Source organism: Antedon bifida, chromosome 3 (assembly GCF_963402885.1).
Source record: "Antedon bifida chromosome 3, ecAntBifi1.1, whole genome shotgun sequence".
NCBI classification, from domain to species: domain Eukaryota; kingdom Metazoa; phylum Echinodermata; class Crinoidea; order Comatulida; family Antedonidae; genus Antedon; species Antedon bifida.
In genome coordinates this window covers 1,058,258-1,080,431 of record NC_136228.1, presented here as the reverse complement: position 1 = coordinate 1,080,431, position 22,174 = coordinate 1,058,258, and the positions used below count along the sequence as shown (strand labels likewise).

Sequence of the window (22,174 nt, the reverse complement as noted above, 5' to 3'; positions counted from 1 at the left end):
ATTTTATTTGTTACTGTGTACACTTTTTTAACATGGCCTCCATTCTTTAAAATACTGCATTTGACAGATGTTTTGTCTTTTCTTAAAGTGAAATATGTTTGAGAGTGAATAACTTTGTTGACACAAATTCAAAGTTAGATTTTATTCTGTTTTGGGAGACAATATACAGTACCTCCATTTTATTTGTTACTGTGTACACTTTTTTAACATGGCCTCCATTCTTTAAAATACTGCATTTGACAGCTCTCAGTTTACACAACAGCCTTCACTTAAGAAAGTCCATCATTTTAGAATGTTTGTATGTACAATGCTAAGCATTGCCTTGAGCAAGCACAGTGATCAAATACACACAAGTAGCAACTTTGGTATCAGGAAAGAGTGAAATGAATGACACTTATCCCTGGGTATGTGTACACACTTTGGCATGTTCTTTCAGAAGGTCACGTATTGTTGTGTAAAGGCATAACATTTAAAGTAGTTCACAATACAGTCGTCACAAGAATTCATTGGAAAAATAGAAATTGGATTGGATAGAGATTGGATCTATTCAAATGTATTCATGCCTTACCAATGATAATAATAAACATACAATACTGTTTTTAACAACTTTTGCTATTAGAAACAACATTTCCAGCTAGTGGTTCAATGTAATGCATGTACCATGACTAAATTGATAGACTGCGTGCGTTAAGTTAAGTTATTATTATTTAAATGTAATCTTTTGTTGCATGTACCCCTATATTCAATAAAGGCCAAATTAATGAAATACGGTGTTACACACACTACCATCTAAATGAAACTAATCTGATAAATTGAACATAAATAAAATATTACAAAAATTAATTACTGTACCTGCACAGTATGTTATAGTGTATTGCAAACAATTGACACAAACTGTATTTTCCACTGTCAGTACCAGGTGGTACTGTGTACTGACATTCTATAATCATTTTGTAAATAGGGATACTAATACTGCAAAGCTGTAGTAAAAGTAAATGGTTTATTTTCTTACAGCAGAAGCAATAAATGTATGTTCACCAATTTAATAGAGAGGTGTGGAGGAATTTGAAGTATACTATAATTATAATAATGGACGCAGACATGAATATGCATGGGTTGCGTATAAACGGATGCTTTTGATTCGTGCAAACAAAAATCGGCTTTAGGGAGAACCAGTGCGCAATTCATCATAGTAGGCTGCAAGTCGCAGGTTATTTCCTCAACATTCATTTAGTTTGTTGTAAATCCACACATAATGAGACGTTTATAAACCATGATAGTCATGTAGTAAGGTGTGATGGTTGGTTTGTCCACCACTAATTAAAGAAACATCAATTATTCACAAAAAAACAAAGTACTGTAAATATTAACATCTGGTAATTATTATAAGATATTTCTTTATTAAATCTAAGTTTATAAAGCCCATTGCTTAGATAAAAATAACTTTTACTGTTTGGTATAAAATAAAACTTGTACATTTTACTTACAGTTACACTCACTGTTTAAAGAGATTATACAATGACGTCAGAAAATTGTGTAATTTTATTATCTGGATCACAATATTTTGTTTGTGAATGTTAATATTTTAGTTTAGACTAGAGTTCACTTATTATTTAAAAGATTCAGCTCACTTTGTAAAGGCCAATTTACACAGAAGGCGGTAACGGTAAGCGGAAAACTGCATAGCTTGTCCCACGTACAATCTGTATCTATCCTCAGCGGAAACAGTCCTTCCGCTCAGCGCTTTGTGTAAATGATCATAAGGAATAACATGGATGCTATATTTTTGTTACTGTTAACGCTCGTCTGTGTAAATTGGCCTTTATGATGCCACAATATGCTCGGCTTGTACTTTGGCTACTTTTCTGAATTCTTTGACAAGACTTTTTGGACATTGCATCTCACACCAGCTAATTGGCACCATATTTACTCCTACAAATTAAAAAAAAACCTTAAACAAAATTTACACAAAAAAAAAATCCAAAACAAACTTCCTAACAAACTGCATACTGTAAAATGACTCGTAGGTGGATTCAATGGGGTGTCATCCAGCCTGGGTCCCATATAAAAATCCTGGATTTGCTACTGTTACTGTATATGACCAAGTATAATCTCATTCTCGCGAATAAATCCCATGCTTGATAATAATCCCATCCCCTAATTTTCCCGGAGCCTTTATACTCAGGCCTCCTAGGACTATTCTCATATACGGTGTATACTGTATATTTCTTCATGGCAATGCTAAGGCAGAAATACAACAAATTATGAATAGACCGACCTCAATGTAACTACTGTATCTTTTGTTGGTTGTTCATAAATATCGTATACATATTATACCCACACCTTACCCCAAGGCAAGGTTGTTTTGTTTCTGTTTGTTTAAACTCCAATATGATTACAACTTTTTAACTGTCTACCCGTCACAAGTTTTTTTGGAGGGAAACCTCCAAATGTTATTACTTTCTGGGTTTTGCCTCTTAAATATTTATATTTAAAATGTTATTTTGTTTACTTTGAAATGTTATAATGAATGAATGAGAGGTATATATATAAATAATTAAACAACAAATATACCTGCTTCGCTGTGTGCTAGTACGACTCCCAGCTCATTTGCTGCAGTTGATAGTAAGTATGATTGCGAGTCTCCCAGAGAAAGCTGGAAAAAAAAAATCAAAATAAATGAATTAAATGGTATGGACATGTTAAAGACTCAATTACACTGAATGAATTAAACAGAAAAAAGGAAGATCAACATCTATATGAAAGTTAAAAAGGAATTGAAAATGTATCAGTATATATCTTTATTATTCATCCCTCATGGGGCAATTAACAAAATACAATAAAATAAATAATAGAGGAAAATGGTATAGTGGAAAACATTATATCTCAAGACAGAGGTGTAACTGATGATGATTTAAATGTGTTTTAATACAACATTAATGTATTAACATTAAATACAATAGTGTTATGGGTGATACTCCACATAAGTTCAATTCTGGCTGGGTCTAAATGGAATTCAGTGAACACAATCAAAACAATTTACCAATAGATGCACTGATTATGTTTTAATAACATAACATAAAACTGACTCCAAATATTGAAAGGCAAGCCATGATTCATTGTTTCGATCTTTATTTGATCATCGTTGAATCATGGCTTACCTCTCGTTATTTGGAGTTAGTTTTATGTTATTAAAACAATTTACTAATTTTCTCAAAATTCCCTTTTACTTGGTCTAATCCTTATGAAATTAAAAAATAAGAATTTAAATATTCAACAGTGGGTGCTGTAGCTCAAAAATAATTTCTGAATTCCACTCTATATTACAAGCATGGTAGTAATGTATCTCTTTATATTTCTCATTAGTTGGAATAGAATTCTTTTATGCTATGCTAAAATAATTAGGTTTTTATTTGTTATTGTAATTTTGAGATACACCTGCCTTTCTGTACATTAACCATGCATTATACATTCTTCTGTATCTTTAGGCTACACATGGCATACAGTAGCAGGTCACGTTGAAATCCCCACCTGGATAAAAGCAGTATTCTAGGCTGATTACTAAGCCGCTGTACTCTATGTAATTTAGCCAAGCCTCAGTAATTTAATGTTCATTCAGATGGAAACAAATCTATTGATTTACTTGACCTTTTAGTGTAAAAATAACCTTGGTGTGAACATGTGTTACAAACCAGGTTTTACATAGATACAGTACTTGTTGCCGTGTCACAGCTTGCCGTGACAACAACTGTAAAACGTGGATGTTTAACCAACCAAAATTGAGGAGGAGCTAAATACTATTGTTTGAAAGTCAAAGAAAATTATTTTTTAATTTATGTTAATTAAAACGTGGACTGGTCAACCAAGGGGAGAAAGTACAAGGCCTATTGTTGGGAAGTCAGAAGATAATTAATTCTAGGTTAATACAAGGACTACAGTACTTACATAATGGAGATACTAATACTAGACCTATTGTCAGAAAGTTAAAAGATAATTAATTTTATGTTAATACATGCGGACTACTTAAAGATGTATTTTCCCCCTGAAAAAATAATTCTTACAATTGTTGTTGTTGAATATGCTATTTTAATGTCACATAATAGTTATCCACACTTATTTACCTAAAAAAGCTGTAAATTTAAAGCAATAAATAGTCAAATTGGCTGACAGCCAATTGATTTTTGGTTGATTTTAACCATTTATTTTGTCATTTTATAAGTGAAAACATTAATTTTTTTTCCTACGTAAGTGATTAACTTTATTAAAACTACAAAATAAAGTCTAAAGTCTGATTTAATTAATCTTCATTTTTCATGTTTTTGGGGGGAGCTCTTTAAGCAATGGTGGAGCTAGTAAAGGGCACTATATTGGAAAGTCAGATGAACATTTATGTTAATACTGGTTTAAACAAAGAAGGAGGTAAAGTAGTACTATACGCCTATTGTAGGAAAGTTAGAAGATAATTAATTTTCATTTATGTTAATACAAGGATAGCTTAAATAAGGGAGGAGCTAATACAAGGCCAACTAATTGAAAGCAAAAGATAATTAATTTTAATTTATGTTAAAATATGATCAATCAACTGAAATAAAGAAGAGCATAGTAGATTTATTGTCTAAAAGATAGAAATTAATTATTTCTTAATTTGAAAACGTGTTCTATTTAAGTCAATTAATCACGGAGGAGCTAGTAAATAAGCCTATTATTTGAAAGTCAGAAATAATAATTATTTTAAAATATGGAGTACTTAATGAAATTAAATATTAAAGAGTCCATTACTAATACTAGGCCTATTCGGATATAATACATATTTAATTTATGAATGTGGAATACTCAATCATCATAAACTGTCTGTAAATGAAATCTACCTGACAGAACCACTTTTATTATAGTAATAAAAAGTAGGCAGTAATCCGACCTTTGTTTCTTAGAACTCAGCTACCATAACGCATTTCTACAATAACCGTTCTTTGGGATATTTTAATAGAAACATGATTTTAAAAGAAAGGTGATTAACATAGACATAGATAAACTTTATTCGTCAAAAATGTAGATTTTTTAAAAAATATTCTTTCATGGAAATTTCCTTAGCCACTTTGTAAAAATAATGCATATATGTAACTTCAAAAACATTGAACCAGTATTCCCTTGTCTTAAATGTACGTTCTAAGGTTAATTATAATAAAAAGAGAAAAACAATGCACTACCTAAGTACTGTAGCTTGTGTCGAATGTTCCTAGCTAGTAGGCAAAGTTTTGTAGACCTAGCTGGTAAAAATCGGTATCATACGAACATTGTTTGTATGCTAGCTATAGGCCTAGTCTGACGTTGTCTCACTGCAATTGTCCTTCCTTTTACAATTGGGGAAGACCCAGTATTTTCACTGAAAAGTTAAGGTTCTTCTATTTGTTTCACAATCGATCGAAAGTGGATCACCGAAACAAAACAAAAATATTAATACCTGCGTGATGCACTCTGGTATTTATAGCGGGCCGCTTAAATGATTGGAATCCACTTATTTTTCACATTTTTAACCGTTTTTCTTTGAAAATGTAGTTTGTGATCTTAAATTAGAAACGTAATTTAAAATACTATAAGAAAAAAAAGTTAATTAATTTAGAATGAACAAATTCCTACCACTTTTGCCAAAATGATATCACCAGGCCTAAATGATTTATACATTTCTACTCGGTCTTTCTCTGTTGCTCGTATGTCTTCTTTTCTGATCAATCCACGGAATGTTGTTTGTAACTTTTTATCTCCGACGCTTAGAATAGCACAGCGACAGAACTTTGGATTCACATTTGTTACCTAAATAAGATACATAAAATATGTTCAACCAAAATGTCAAGCACAAATTATTGTAAGAGTGTGTATTATTTCAATTTTTTCCTGATTAATCCAAAAAAATAATATTAGTTTCTACCTTTGCTGTTACTATAGAATTCACTTCAGGAATAACATTCTGTTGTTGTGGCAATAAAATATGAACTTTTGGCTAAAAAAATTAAAATATATAGTTGAATTAAATTCTTATACACATGCAAACTTTAATATCTCAGCCAAAAACAGTTTTAGTTGTGTTACCATGCGGCTAAATAAGGAAATTTATTGGTGCAAATTATAAATATTTGGAATAAAATAAAATAAGAAATTAAAATACATTGGGTTTTTTTTATCGATGATTCTAAATAAAAAAAAATCGGGCAACATATTTTTTAACACTCTACTCAGACGACACCCTTATTAAGGGGACAGGGAAACTTTTAAGCGTGCCAAATGGTTGCTTCAACCCATATTAGGGGACAACTTAACATTTAAGACACCTATTTATTGAAAATTATATTGTAATGTTCTTAATACAAAAATGGATATCATAATAATTATGATACTTGCTCTGGCTTGAAAATTTTAATTGGTGAAACGTTGGTTAGTAATTTTTTTAAAATTCTTATTAATTTCTTGAGTGAAGATCAATTATTGAAATTGTTTGGTCCCGAAGGTGTCCCTTAATAGGGGTTACTACTGTATAACCCATTGTCCTTTATTGGACTCACCCTTTTTTCTCCTGGTTCAACTATTTTATGTCCTGCTCGACTTGAGCATACATAACCTTGCCTGATAAATGTACCTTCTCCTGCAGTATACTCTTCTGTGCTTCCAAGCCGTTCCCCTGAAAAATAATACATTTATTAGTTACACTACAGAAATGGAATCAGACAATTGCAATAAGAACACAACTGTACTTACACTGTATATGTAATTCTGAATTAGACAGTGCAACAGGTTTAGCCAGTTAATAAACGATTTAGGCAATTTGATTGAAGCCAATAATCATTAATAAATAGGCCTAGGCTCTAGTTGTTACAACAATATTTTGGATGAACCAAAAAAGACTGTATAAAAACAGCTTATCTTTCACATTTTTTTCAAACTTAAATATTATTTATATACAAATTGACAAATTGTTACAAAATACATCCATTAATATGATAAACAAACATTTTATTATTATAATCAAAATCTGTCCTAGACTGTAATAATATTAACTTATTAGAAAAGAATACACAAATTAACACGAAGCTGTTACAACCACTGTAATTCAATTCTACTTTCATAAATTAGGTAAACAGCATGGGACGAAACGACCATGCGACTATCTGACTGAGTGGCGAAGTGGAGGTACTTTCAATGATTCAATGAAGGCTTCATCAAGCAAGTAGGCTAGATAATTTTGGTTTATACAAAAATTGTTAAAAAATAAATAATTAATAATATTAATACATTCTTAAATACATTCAGAATATTAATTCGTATGTAAATGCTGTAAAATTACAATTACCAGGAATACAAATTACCACGTGTTCCTCTGCTGTCATTTTTGAAAATTTTGTTTTATATTTAGAAAGTGATTGACCGGTCAAGTTTCTTAAAATAGAAAAGAATTTAGCAACTAGGCCTTTACATATTTTTAATAGTTATACGGCAATAACAAATTGTAGTTTAGTACTATCAAGTACGTTATTAAATATTAGTTAAATATATCAAAGCATTTTTGCTTTAATAAATTAAATATTTTAATTTATTTTGGCAACTTGCGTGGACTTCTTCTTCAAAACCGCATTAAAACATGGCGGAAGATCCGTCTAGCCGACGAGTCCGGTTTGTAAACATTTTATTTAATTACTATAGTATAAGGTACAAGACATGTCTAGGTTACATGTAGTTGAGGTTAAATTAAAGAAAAGACATATTTATAAATTAATGGCGATCAATATATATTTTGTTCTTTCTAGGCCTAGCCTAGTTAGCTGCTAGGCCTACTAGCTAGCCTCTAGTAGACCTAGCCATATAGATAGGTGGGCCTAGCTAGTCTGATAGCTAGGCCTAGCCTACATAGGCCTAGCTAGTAGTACGCCTAAGTAGGTATAGCCTAACTAGGCTAGGCCTAGCAGAGCCTAGGCTATACCTAGTACTACCAGGCTAGGCTATATTAATTAATGATAATTATAACAATCATTGGTTTGGACTAAAGTGAGATGTTTCAGCCAAGAAATGGGCCGAATCGTCCCGGGCGAACCATCTCATCAGGGCCGGATTCAATTACTTACGAGTACACAGGAGGAACGCTGTCAACCCATTTCTGATTAGTCGGTTAAAATGCTTACGTATAATATATGTTTTATTCATTCATGTACAAAATAAAACCGACGGACAAGCTGGATGGCTCTGTGGTGTAGTAGAGATGAGGCTATGGCTCCAGCTAAAGGGTTGTGGGATCGACTCATCATCGTCTTCACTCATCATCGTCTTCACTCATCATCGTCTTCTCTCATCATCGTCTTCACTCATCATCGTCTTCACTCATCATTGTCTTCACTCATCATTGTCTTTACTCATCATCGTCTTCACTCATCATTGTCTTCACTCATCATTGTCTTCACTCATCATCGTCTTCACTCATCATTGTCTTCACTCATCATTGTCTTCACTCATCATCGTCTTCACTCATCATTGTCTTCACTCATCATTGTCTTCACTCATCATTGTTTTCACTCATCATTGTTTTCACTCATCATCGTCTTCACTCATCATCGTCTTCACTCATCATCGTCTTCACTCATCATTGTCTTCACTCATCATCGTCTTCACTCATCATCGTCTTCACTCATCATCGTCTTCACTCATCATCGTCTTCACTCATCATTGTCTTCACTCATCATCGTCTTCACTCATCATTGTCTTTACTCATCATCGTCTTCACTCATCATCGTCTTCACTCATCATCGTCTTCACTCATCATCGTCTTCACTCATCATTGTCTCTACTCATCATCGTCTTCACTCATCATCGTCTTCACTCATCATCGTCTTCACTCATCATCGTCTTCACTCATCATCGTCTTCACTCATCATCGTCTTCACTCATCATCGTCTTCACTCATCATCGTCTTCACTCATCATCGTCTTCACTCATCATCGTCTTCACTCATCATTGTCTTTACTCATCATCGTCTTCACTCATCATTGTCTTTACTCATCATCGTCTTTACTCATTTTCCTAGAGGGATGTTTTCATTTAGGGTAAAAATTAACATGTTTACGTACATGTGAGGACTATCAGTCTGTTCTCTAACGGCAAGTGGCTAGTAGTACTAGAGTAGTAGTAGTAGTAGTAGTAGGCCTAGGACAGGTCATGGGATAGTAGACCTACTAAGTCATAGTAATATGTAGTGTATGTAGGTTCAGTTTAGATAGGGTAGAGTAAAAGTCAAGATTTAGTATTATTATTAAAGACGCTTTACTTCGTTTTTGTCGATCTCATTTAACGTCACAAACAACATTTTCTGTAAAAATAAATACTATTTGATGGATCTATATTGCGATCATTGTGTTCGTCTTAAACGTTTAAAAATGTGAACAATTCTGATATTAATAATTTAAGCAGCCCATTATAAATACCAGGATGCACGGATTGATATTATAACAAAATATTAAAAGAAAAGAAATAAAAATATGGCATAGATAGCAAAACTAATTGCCTTTCTTTAAACTTGTTTACTTTAGAAGTATGGACAGTGAAAGAGAGTTCCAGTTTGAACTTGCTTTTAACTCAGATGATCACGCTGAAGATCTAGATGACTTTGATGACATATTTGATGCAAAATATTCTACGGCCTCCCCAAGTCCAAAGCCAGTTTCTAACCAGTATAGAATTTCTACTGCAAAGTATCAAAAGGTATGTAAAATATTAAGGTTTTTCACTTAATAAATAAGGAGCTTTTGATTGTCAAACTAGTGTGACTAGACAAAAAAGTGTGATTTGCCCAAATATGGTAGTGACGTGCCCAAAAAAGGTAGTGCCCAAATATGGTAGTGATATGACATCATGTCCATATATATAGACATCACATTTTTTTGTGCTTTAGGATTTGTAAAGACGTGTTTCTTTTTAAAATTCATACAAGAAAACATTTACAATACTTATAAAATACATTTAATGTGAATAATGTCAGAAGCATAATCTAAAATAAAAATCTGAAAAGTTTGCTCTCTAGCATTTAGCAATCCTTTTGTTTTCACAACGATTAAAGTTCAATGGGACATTTATAAACCATAGACCTAATTTATAGGTCCATACATAAATATTAGGAGGTTTATGAATTTGTTTGAAGCAAACTAAAATTGTGCATTCATGTATGTAAAAGGTTGAATAGTTTGCTATCTAGCATTTAGCGACCTTCTGTTTTTATGACGCGCTATGCAGCTATCATGTCGAAAAGTCAATCTGTACACTATGGTGTGGTCATGTGATACATCATGGAAAACAAAACAAGGCAATTTTTTTTTGTTTTTTTAATAATATTTTTTTTATTAGGATGACATCTGGGAATTGGCTCCATCACAGTCAAAGAAAGCAACAATTGAAAACCAATTCACATTTCAGAAATCGCAACAATCTTCTTCAACATACGGCATTCAGACACGGCCTCTATACTCTCGATCTCAGTCAGAAAATTCTGATTGTGGTCACCGTAAACGAAATTCACAAAATGAAGCAGCTATTATTAGGGATGTAAGTATAAATTAAGTAATTTACTGTTCTCAAGCGGGCAATAATGATGACCTCATCTTATTATCCGTTTTTGACAAACCAACTACTGTGAATAATACATTAACAGTACAAGCCTGTAACAGAGGATTTCAATGCAAACCACCCCCACCCCACAACCATATCACTTTTCTGTTAGGTACGACTAAATCCATATGAAGTGATGCGTAATGCAAGAATACAATCAGATGTGTTATTATACTTTTCTTTCAGGTACCACCATTTGAAGCCCATAATAATCATGACATTGGAAGCAACGGACTAAAAGTAAGTGTAATTGTGCCATATACTTAGAATGGTGACATAAAATGATTTAATCCTCTACTGTATGTTTACCACAACACCTTTGACTGACTGACTTAACTGATACTTGATATCTCACTTAAATGTGATTAGAGAGTACAGTTTTGACTTATCACATCCTTTTTCTAATTTCACTCCCACAGAATTCCCATCGTCCTGACAATGATGCGTACCAGCCTCCATATCACACACCAAAGAGCTCAAAGAAGAATCCTAACCATCAATTACCCAGCCAAAGGACTCCATCCCAAAATATTCCTCCTAATTCAGGAACATACAGCCAACATTCAAGATCCTTGCCTTATAGTCGAGTGCCGAAAACATCGGGACATGCAGAGCCCCTACACATCACTGACTTAAACCAAAGTCCAGGTGAAAGATCATACCTTAGGCAGAAGTCTCCACCATATCAGTCTAAACAGTACTCGGGGCATGATGAATGGGATTTTGTAAGGCGGACAGCGGGGGAAAGAAGACCAGAGAATAGTGATTTGAAGGATAGTCTCTTACAGGCCCAGGCTGACTGGGATGCTGTTGACACAATACAACCTGGTAAGAAATGCCTACAAACCACCTTATTTTACTGTAAATAAATGACTACAAAATGTATTTCTATGATTCAATTTCTTCAAGGCTAACTTTTTAAAATGCATTCTTCAAACCACCATTTCAGGGAAACCATTTTGTGGCAACTTAAGGATGTTCACAATCCTAAATTAGACATTTTGTGGCAACTTAAGGATGTTCACAATCCTAAATTAGACATTTTGTGGCAACTTAAGGATGTTCACAATCCTAAATTAGACATAAAAATGGTTGTGTTGCTCAATTAAACATAATTCTATCCATGTTTATGTATTGTTTTTGTGGTGTAAGGTGCTTTGTTAAAAGTGCCATAGAAATAAAAAAATGAAAATGGATGGCATAGAAAAAAATTCCTTTTTGTTTTATAGTACTACTCTTAAGCTCAAACTTTATGTGCTCATATGGACATGATGATGTCATACCACTAACATATTTGGGTATATCGCTACCATATTTGGGCACATCACAGTTACACTTTTTGATAGTGTAGACAGAACTTTTTTTAATTTTGAAAAAATTGATTGAAATTAAAATCTGTTGGTTTTTCTTTTCCTTATTGCTTTCAGGAGAACACATTGAAGGTATGGTTTTCTTTCAGTGGTTGCTGTGTGTTATGTTTTTATTTTAGTACTTAGTATTTTATAATCAATTTGTTATATTTATTTTTTATTTATTTATTTATTTAAAGTAATCTTAATAAACAACCAAATGAAGTAAAGTATTTATTTAAGATATTAAATACAGTAGAAGTCCAACTGAGGGGACACGTTCAGCAGGACTCAAGTGTACTGTCCTCTTAATAGAAGTGTCCCCTGCATGGAAGTTGGCCATGGCCTTAGTGTTAAAGCATAATTAAATTGCACCTGTTTCGTATCACAGAGAAGTTTTTAGTTCTCACTAGGCCGCAACGCAAGCGAATTGACCAATTACAAGTGACAGTTCGAATAATGCATCTCTTTTGATTGGTCAATGTGCTTGCGTTGGGATTTTGTTGCGTCCTAGTTGGAACCAAGTTTTAGTAGGGGTGTGTCCCCCCAAAGTGGGGATTCTACTGTAAAATGTTGGTACTTATATAGCATGTTGATAATTGCATTCAATGTTACACCTTGTTGTACACTTAACTGTAACTGTTTTCATCAATTTTTTGTTGGGTTTTTAGTTGGTTTAGTTGTGTACAAATGTACTGTCCTGTTTTGATAACACAACACTTTGAACTTTATGCACACATTGAGTTCATTTATTTACTTTTTTTTGTCATCTGTAGAATTTGTTTTAATGTTTCTTGTCTATTTTGTCTTTATGGTATTCTATTTTCTTTTTCACTAAATGATGACTTTTTCTTTTTTTGTTTTCTAATTGTTTACCATGTTATATTTCACAGTGCACGATAACATTGTTGTTTGTATGTCTTCATTCCTGTATGCATTAATTGTCAACTAATTTAAACATATCTCCTCCCCACCACCTCACCCGTACAATGTACAAAATCTTTGTATAATATATATAAGTAATATAATAAATAAAATGCATATTTTAATTTTAATAACATCTTGGTAAATTTTATTTAATACACACCTATCTAATTTTCATATTAAATTTTATTGAATTTATTGCTATAAATATTTGTTATTTATTTTTAGCTGGCAATAGGCCTACTGTATATCCTAAAAAAGCAATGCTTATTAACCTTGGTGAAAAGTTTATTAATTTGTTTTGTTGTCAACATGCTGTAAGAATAAGGTCAATTGAACAATAGAGGTCATGTGTATGAATCTTGTATGGCAAGTTTTTTGTGAATCCATTAAAAGCAATTCCACTCCCAATAACTATTGCCAGTTACTGTATCTAGCAACATGCCTAAATCGGTATCAAAGCTTACTTAAGCTCTGTCTACACTATCAAACTTTATCTGACAAAAAAATGTGATGTGCCCATAAATGGACATGATGATTTCATATCACTACCATATTTGGGCATATCACTACCATATTTGGGAACAGCACACTTTTTTTTGTAAAACTAGTTTGATAATGATAGTGTAGACCACATATGATATATGGTATTACTGATTGTTACCCTAGTATTGATGAAATTTGCATTTTATTTTTCAGGTAAACTATCAAGTGTCAATAAAACTCCACTGATATCATTCAATGAAGCATTAGCATATTTCCAACAGTGCAATATGGAGATCTACAAGGTAATGATCTGTCATATCATGTGTAACTTTAAAGCTCTGTCTAATATCAAACTATATGTCAAATCAAACTAAAATGTGATGTGCCCATAAAACATGATATGATGTCATATAACTACCATATTTGAGCACAGCACACTCAAACAGCTAGATACTGTAGTTTGATAGTGTAGACAGAGTATTAACAGTATCTTACCATACAGGAAGGCCTGGGTTCAATTCCTGATAAGTAACACTTTACTTACGTTTGCCTCTCTTCACCCAGGTGTCAAAGCACAACTTATTGGAGTATGTTTCCATTCATGTTTGATACAAAAATGACCAGGTTATTAATGAATGAAATATTATTAAATTATTAAGAACATCTTCCACTTTCACTTGGCTGTAAATGAGCACCTAGTTGAGGGCGGATAAAGCGTGGAAAGGAACTGGACTTTTAGTACAATATGGGACTCACCTTACCCTATTATGATATATCCTTTATTTACTAAATCAGATTTATAAAAAATATTTTATTCGGCAAGTTAAAAAAAGTACATAATTACTCAAAGAAAGTAGAGGGATCCAAACGGAATAACTGCTCTTAGTCCATAAAAAGGGAACCCTGGTGTATTTAAAAGGGAACCCTGGTGTATTTAAAAGGGAACCCTGGTGTATTTAAAAGGGAACCCTGGTGTATTTAAAAGGGAACCCTGGTGTATTTAAAAGGGAACCCTGGTGTATTTAAAAGGGAACCCTGGTGTATTTAAAAGGGAACCCTGGTGTATTTAAAAGGGAACCCTGGTGTATTTAAAAGGGAACCCTGGTGTATTTAAAAGGGAACCCTGGTGTATTTAAAAGGGAACCCTGGTGTATTTAAAAGGGAACCCTGGTGTATTTAAAAGGGAACCCTGGTGTATTTAAAAGGGAACCCTGGTGTATTTAAAAGGGAACCCTGGTGTATTTAAAAGGGAACCCTGGTGTATTTAAAAGGGAACCCTGGTGTATTTAAAAGGGAACCCTGGTGTATTTAAAAGGGAACCCTGGTGTATTTAAAAGGGAACCCTGGTGTATTTAATTCCCTAACATGTTTTATCAGTAAAATCTAAAAATTTCTTAGCATGCATTATATGTACAGGTGTTTGGTATTTCAGATATTATTCTTCATTTTTTTTTGTCTACCTTAGTATAAAATTAAAACCACTGTAGATAGAAGTGGATTTGATGCTGTTAGTCACTTCCTTTTTGGTCCTCCAAAAATGAACCGAAACTTGCTGGAAGAACGGGATTTAGTTTTTGCCATAGCGCAATGTGAGTACCATACATAGTATTAAGTTATATATGTAATTTGCTGTCATTAAACAGAGCACCTGAGGTTAATAACCTAAACGTCATTTTGAACATAATTCATAATAATTCTATAGTCAGACATTGTAAAAATTTCATTTGGTTATAGACTGTCTGTATTTACTTATTGCTATCCTATATAGTGGCTAATTCTGTAATTATTTTATTCTTAAAATTGTTTTTAGACCAATTTGATGACAATGTAGAGGTACATCGAAGGGTGCTTCAAACAATTTATAAGAAACTCACAGGAACGACAATAGACTGTCCTCGATTTGGAAGTCACTGGGAACAAATAGGATTTCAAGGTATGTGATATTTATTAATATGTGTGAGAACTTGCTGAGTCCGACATTTTGTATTCACCCCGGAAATCCATCCAGTCTCCCTTACATGCAATTAACCAGATACATGATTATGAAGCTATTGTATTATATCTCACAAAATGCTTCCTACCTTGACCGATTACCTTACAGATTCGTAATCTAAGGAAAACTCTGGTCCTCCCTCGGGTTGCGATTCCCCACTTCTGCTACCAAACTGTATTGAATCAGAATGTTATATAGATTTGATGATTTCATTAAAAAAATAATTTCCAAGTCTCAAAATAATGCAATGATAAAGAAACATAAAATGATCTAGAAGTCGCACAAAAATAGGATTTTTTCTCATTTAGCATACAGACTTAAGTGCACAGTTCACCTCAAGTTTATTTTGAATATTGACAAACGCATTTGTGGATATACTTATAAAATTTTACACTTTAATTTCAACATTTCTCATTATGTTTTCTTGTTTACTTCAGGTAATGATCCAACAACAGACCTTAGAGCATGTGGATTCCTGGCCTTGATGACACTTCTATATTTTGTAATGGACAACAACACATTCCAACTAGCAAAGGACATCTACAAAATTTCACAACACGAAACTCAGGTAAAGAATATACTGTATAACTGGCAACTGGACAACACTTTCCTGTGAAGGAGCAACATATGTTTCAATACTTTGTATAATCCCTATTACACACCCATATTAAAACGAAACCAAAAGTGTCCCCTTATGTAGGGGTTCTATGGTACATTGTAGTACAATGGATTCTATTTGTCCAGGTATATTTATCGGTAAGGTAATGTCCGGTATTCATTTCTGAACGTAGAGGAATGAGCTGTTAGGAGCTCATTTTACTAAACCTCGGCATTATGTTTTATGGTAGCTACCTACCACCACCCTATCCTCCCAAATATTTTCAACCAGGTACTCATTTACAGCTGAGTAGACTGGGAGTTGTCAGGAATTGAACACCGGGTCTCTATGTATGACAGTCAAGTATCTACTATTTATTGATAGCACTTTATTATTGTTAATATGAATATTTCAAAATATTGCCACTAGAATGATCATCTTTTTTAGACAAGCATTATTATTATTTCAACACACACATTTCTTTCAGAACTTTCCATTTTGTGTCATGTCTGTCAACATGACTAGGATTGCATTGCAAACTCTACGACATGAGAGGTTATCAAGGTATTATAGTAGTTTTTTGTCTTTAACTTTTGACCCTAGGGTTAAAGGTCAAGCATGTTTAGCAAAAGTGACAGTAGATTGCAATACTCTCTTTTGGATGGAAGCTTAGAGATTCTTTTTACCTTTCTAGATAAGTATCCTCAGAAATTCTGAGTGATCTTTGTTGTAAGATAGAAATGTCTTTATTTAAAGAAATATTAATTTATTACTTCAGTACTGATTTATTGTTCTTAAGTTATCTATTTGTTTGTTTTACACTACGTACACTATTCAAAAAGAGTAGGGGATCGTCTCCAGTTGTGCTGATCTGCACTGCACTGACTGCAGTGGGTCTGTAGAGGGCCTGTAGAGGGCCTTGTTTTAAGCTTAGGCTGATAATAAATACCTTATACCTTATACATATTTATATTTTAAGGGAATGCAATAAAAGACAGCAAGTAATAGCTGTAGTGAATGAATTCTACGCCAGTATATTTTTACATTTGTACACCACGTGGAAACATGGACACAAGACAATCAAAGACTCTGGATTTGTGTTAAAAGGTAAAATGAATTCAAATCATATGAACATTGATTGAGTAGCAAATGATGTGATAGGGTAGCTATGGAAAACTGGCTGACTGCACTTGTTTTCCATACCACATATTATATGTGGTATTATTTATTATTTTCACGATTTACCACTCAACGTTTTCGCAGACGTCATTTTAGTTTAAAGAACTTTAAATTATGAATTACAGTAGTAGGCCTACTGTACTAACTAGTAAATTAATGTTTTTTTTTGTATCACAAACCTTCCACTGCGAACGAAGCATCATTGTTTGCTGTACTGACTGTAGACGATATGTTATAAGAGTGTGTAAATTTGCTTTGGTTTTTCCCCTTTTTTTGTGGTAAGCTTCCCAATTGCGAAATTTGCGAAAATTAAACCACCGCAAAATTAATGGCACATACAGTAGCTTGGTGAGCTTACTTCTATCCATTATTCATTACATATTTTTTTTCCTGTCAGAATTGGAAACTTGCGCCAGTAAAAATCCAAAAATTCTTATGAAGAAATTTGAAGAGTATATCAGCGGTCATAAAAAAGGTGCAAGAGGGCAAACATCAAGAAACGGAAGTTTGACAAGAGATGTTTCTGCTGAAAGAACATTCAAAGGAATTGACGAACTTGACTGTAACAACGCGCATTATGTTTGACGTAACGGATGTCAAAGTGAGACAAATCTAACCAATGGTACTTTGATGTCTACACTATCAAACTTTATGTGACAAAAAATGTGATGTGCCCATATATGAACATGATAAAGTCATATCACTACAATATTTGAGCACATAACACTTTTTTTGTCAAACGAATTTGATAGTGTAGACAGAGCTTAATATATGTTGTACATCTATGAAAAGAATAGTAAAGACTTCGGCGTTTTTTTTAAATATCTAAAAAAAAAACATAAACATATGTGTCTACTAAGAAGTCAGACCAACACGACAGTAGGTCTAATTTTAAAGTTAAAGAGAGTAGAACTAACAGCGGAACATCACATGTAACCTTTGAGAGGCCGATTGATTACAGGTTTGTTACTTGGTTATACTGCACCAGAGTAGACCCAGAAAGCAAAGCAAATATGGGAAGAAATGTGTAAACCAAAAGGAAAATTAACGACGATGATTTGAATGTACACAGACTGAGTTTAGACATAATGAAAGTCACAAAAAAAGTAAAGCGCGGAAAGATTTCCTCCGAAAAACAAAAGGAAGAAAGTACCATCAAGTAAATTTTTTGTTGAGCTCTGTGGCTTGAAATTGATTGACCAGTTGAAGTGGACAAGAGGGTGGACTATAGGTTAGTCCATCACAGGTCTATTCATATGTGTACATATGGTGGACCACACCAATAGAAATGAATAGATTATACACAGTCGACTCTGTCGATAGCCTCATCTGTGTATCCATATTGATTACTGGACTCTCATTAAAGAAATAGTAAGTCTGCAGGCATTGTTACCAATCATGTAAAAAAGTATTTAAAAAAATGTTTATATATTTACGAAAAGAAAGTGTTTTTACATATTGTACAATCTATTTCTAATGAATGAATGGGACACTACTATGTTGTCTATTTTATTTTAATTAATATAACGAAACATCTTGTACTAATTATCAAAGATCAATGTGAATTTTTAAAGACAAACCAAAGAAAAGTATATTATTTCTATTGCAATTATGACAAAAGATAATTGTTGCTTATTTTTAAATTTTACACCAACTTTAAATATTTATTTAACTATATTCTACTATAAAGGATTCATGTATAAAATGGTTATTCAGACTTATTTACAACTTTTTTAAGGATTGAAAATTCAGATACTGCATCTGCAATTGTTATAAATTCTGACGTTTTGAGTACATTTTTATGGTGTAAATATTTTATAACTAGTATTTCAGTCAATTATATTTTTTTTTGAATTATTAATATGAATTCAATGTCCAGCTATGTAAGTGTACATCTTGTGTTAGATGTGCGGTTGCGTAAAATAATTTAATTTGTTTAGTGGTATATTTGACTGAGTTGCTAATATGTTTATATATAATACTTTCAGCCATTGATACTCACAGCATTGTAATTCCTTCAGTAATTTGCCTTTGGATTTATATTATCCTTTTAATGGATTAATTATGTCTGAACACAAGTTAATATCAGATCTCAATTTACAATAATGTTGATATATTCTGTACACTCCACGATCTGGATATGGCAGCATTAGTGTAAACCAGTCTGGACACAATTTGAGAACATCAAAAGAGAGAGAAAGAAAGAAAGAAAGAGCTTAAGGCTCAGATTTGATGTATTTTAATTTTTATATTACCTTTACTTTACAATTTTAGATTAAGACAAATACACCTTGAAAAGAACATATTCTTGTTTTATACTGTATACTGCATTCCCTCCATACTATTCCTCATTTTCCTTAAAAAGGTACCTCCGATTTTAAAAAAGTTATTGTATGTAAACATTTGCAATTGTAATAAAAACCTTATTCATGTTCAACGGCAGTGATCCAGAAAAAGCGTTTAGAAATAAGCCACTGTGTTTAAAATAAATGAAAAAAACGAATTTACTTTAAGTACATTTTTCATTTTAACCATGCTGTCAGAAAAATAAGTAATATTATTAAGTGATGGCAAATATTTGTATGAAACAAATAGAAAATTTGAACTTGTAAATTTCCTTGTAATCATACTTGTTTGTCAAAAGTAATAGTATTTAATAGTATTAACTATTTATTTGTAATGTTTTGTATGCATTTTGTACCTTGCCAACATTACCTGTATTTGTATATTACTTTTCATTGTAGTTATCATTTAGATGTCCTAATGCATGTTGTTAACTTTGTATTCCGTCGTATAGTATGTTTTAACAAGGCAATCAGGACACTGAGCTTGCCTTGCCAAGATAGCAACTCGTAACAGTCCTTTGATCTTATGTCTGGCTGCGACAAATACCAACAGTACTGTACTATGTACATATTCCCATGTGCGGTGTCTGTTAAGGGGCTGATATCGCTGATCATGTCACAACCACAGATAAACCCTTTGATCTCCAGAGCTCAGCATCCTGTTGATTGCCTTGGTTTTAACTTCTATGTTTTACCTTGTATGTACAGATTTTATATACTTCATAAACTTGATATCCGTCCATCATTTTGTGTTGTTTTTAGTATATGCAATAAGACTAATGTATAATGCTTTTTATCTACAAATTACAGATCTTTATGTATACCTATCAAATCATAAATAAGTTATGTGCCATCTCTCCTAGTATAGATTCTAGATTTGATTTAATATTCATAAAAAGAATAAAATGTTTGGCAAACACCAATAATTGACCTGGAATCTTGTTTTAAATTATTTTTTTAAATGGCAAATTATGGCACTACTTAAAAAGAAACATTAAATAGAGACTTGTATGACAAGTTTACAGTCCTAAAATATGAAAAATATAATATATATAATGGAATACAAATTCAAGAATAATAATAATACATGAATTACTTAAAATAACAATTTGTTGATAATATTGGTTGCTATTATAGATTACTGTAGAGCCTCTATGTGGACACTTTCAGGACTCAACAATGTGTCCCCTTAATAGGGGTGTCCCTTGAATAGAGGCTAACTGTATTGTTAAAACACATCTTGCCCCTTGTTCATTTCAAGGGAAAGTCTCCCCTTAATATTGTCCCCTGAAAAAATAATTATTAAAATATTATTTACCAGAAAAAACTGTGATTCAAAGCAAAAACTAGTCAAATGGGTTTTTGGTTAAATTTAACTGTTTATTTTGTGTTTTTATAAGTGAAATCTTTATTTATTTTTCCCCCTATAGCATTGGGGAAATAACTTCATTAAAACTGCAAAATGGTCTATTAAAAGTTTGATTTTAAAAATATTCAAAAAAATAATGAATTATAAGTTATTTATTTACTTTAAGTACATACTTTACAAATATGCATTTTAGATGAACACCACATTTTTGTTTAACAATGTTTATTTAGCACATCTCAGGAGAGACATTGACAGTGACCCTTTGAAATGTATTCAACATAATTTGTGTAACTTTGTGTTTTACAATTATTTGTCAAATGGTAATTAATGATAGCATATGATTCAATGGTTAACTCTACATATACATGGTATAGTCTATAGCTAAATCCAAATCAACTTGTTGAAAATAACTAATAAATATGTATATCTGGCTAATAATCATTATTTTGTATTATTGTCTCGCAATTATATTGGATTTATTTAATTCCTGACATAAATTTAGTCTAAATAAACTTCATATTTAAAAATATGAAGTTTATTTTAAACAATTCATCCCATATCAAATTACAAAAACTGTTATTACTTCTGTTTCCAGTCGTCTCTTTACAATCCGTAATTTACAAAGTACGCAGGGGAATTTTATTAATTAATAAAATAATTGAAATTTATAAAAGTTGAATTTACAAAAACCAACAATTTTAATGGAATTCATTCAGTACCGAAAAATATCTTTAAAAAAAAATGCGGGCGCTATTAAAAAATGTTGAAACATGTGTATTTGGAGGTATATTCAGAGCGTCATTTCGATGATGGAGCATTCTCTACTTCTCTACGGAGCGCCATTTATGCCTTTATTTACTTTATTTACATTTGGCACCGGTGGAGCACAGTGATATAAAATAGAAATACATCACTAATTTAAATATATTTTCATATAATAATACACTGTGCTCAAGTGGACCCAATTTGGCACCAGTGGAGCACAGTGATATAAAATAGAAAAAAATCACTGAATTTTAATACCCTTTTGTATGTTAATACACTGTGCTCAATTGAACCCAATTTGCCGGGGAGCACAGTATAAATAAAGTCACTAAATTTTAATAAATTCAAGAAACAACAATATCCTTTGTGTTCCCTTTAGCAGAGTCAATGTTCTTTAAAATGGTTAGGCCTACATCAGTAGATTATGTTTATCTTATAATAGTTTAGTCCAGGCCCATCCCCATATCGACATTTTCCAATCTGTATCTGTTTCGTCGTAATTTAAGTGTTACTGAGTTGTTGTAATTG

The 22,174-nt window shown here is 32.3% G+C and overlaps 2 protein-coding genes across 3 annotated transcripts; one reads left to right on the top strand and one right to left on the bottom strand.

Annotated features, from left to right (window-relative positions):
* Positions 1–149: 149 nt before the first annotated feature.
* Positions 150–7,466, bottom strand: LOC144837727 (exosome complex component CSL4-like). The gene is made up of 6 exons (XM_078692962.1): positions 7,343–7,466; positions 6,558–6,673; positions 5,927–5,998; positions 5,638–5,811; positions 2,575–2,656; positions 150–1,932 (listed from the first exon to the last, which is right to left on the bottom strand). Exons 1-6 carry the CDS (start codon positions 7,377–7,379, stop codon positions 1,823–1,825), a joined length of 591 nt encoding a protein of 196 aa, XP_078549088.1. The 5' UTR covers positions 7,380–7,466; the 3' UTR covers positions 150–1,822.
* LOC144837723 (ELMO domain-containing protein 3-like) lies at positions 7,467–21,319 on the top strand. 2 transcript variants are annotated; one of them, XM_078692957.1, is made up of 13 exons: positions 7,467–7,662; positions 9,567–9,738; positions 10,378–10,575; positions 10,825–10,878; positions 11,058–11,466; positions 12,066–12,080; positions 13,611–13,699; positions 14,863–14,986; positions 15,208–15,330; positions 15,828–15,958; positions 16,476–16,552; positions 16,968–17,095; positions 17,565–21,319. In XM_078692957.1, exons 1-13 carry the CDS (start codon positions 7,631–7,633, stop codon positions 17,750–17,752), a joined length of 1,740 nt encoding a protein of 579 aa, XP_078549083.1. In that variant the 5' UTR covers positions 7,467–7,630; the 3' UTR covers positions 17,753–21,319. The 2 variants fall into 2 exon arrangements, with proteins under 2 accessions (XP_078549083.1, XP_078549084.1); XM_078692958.1 differs by lacking the exon at positions 12,066–12,080.
* The last annotated feature ends 855 nt before the right edge of the window (positions 21,320–22,174 follow it).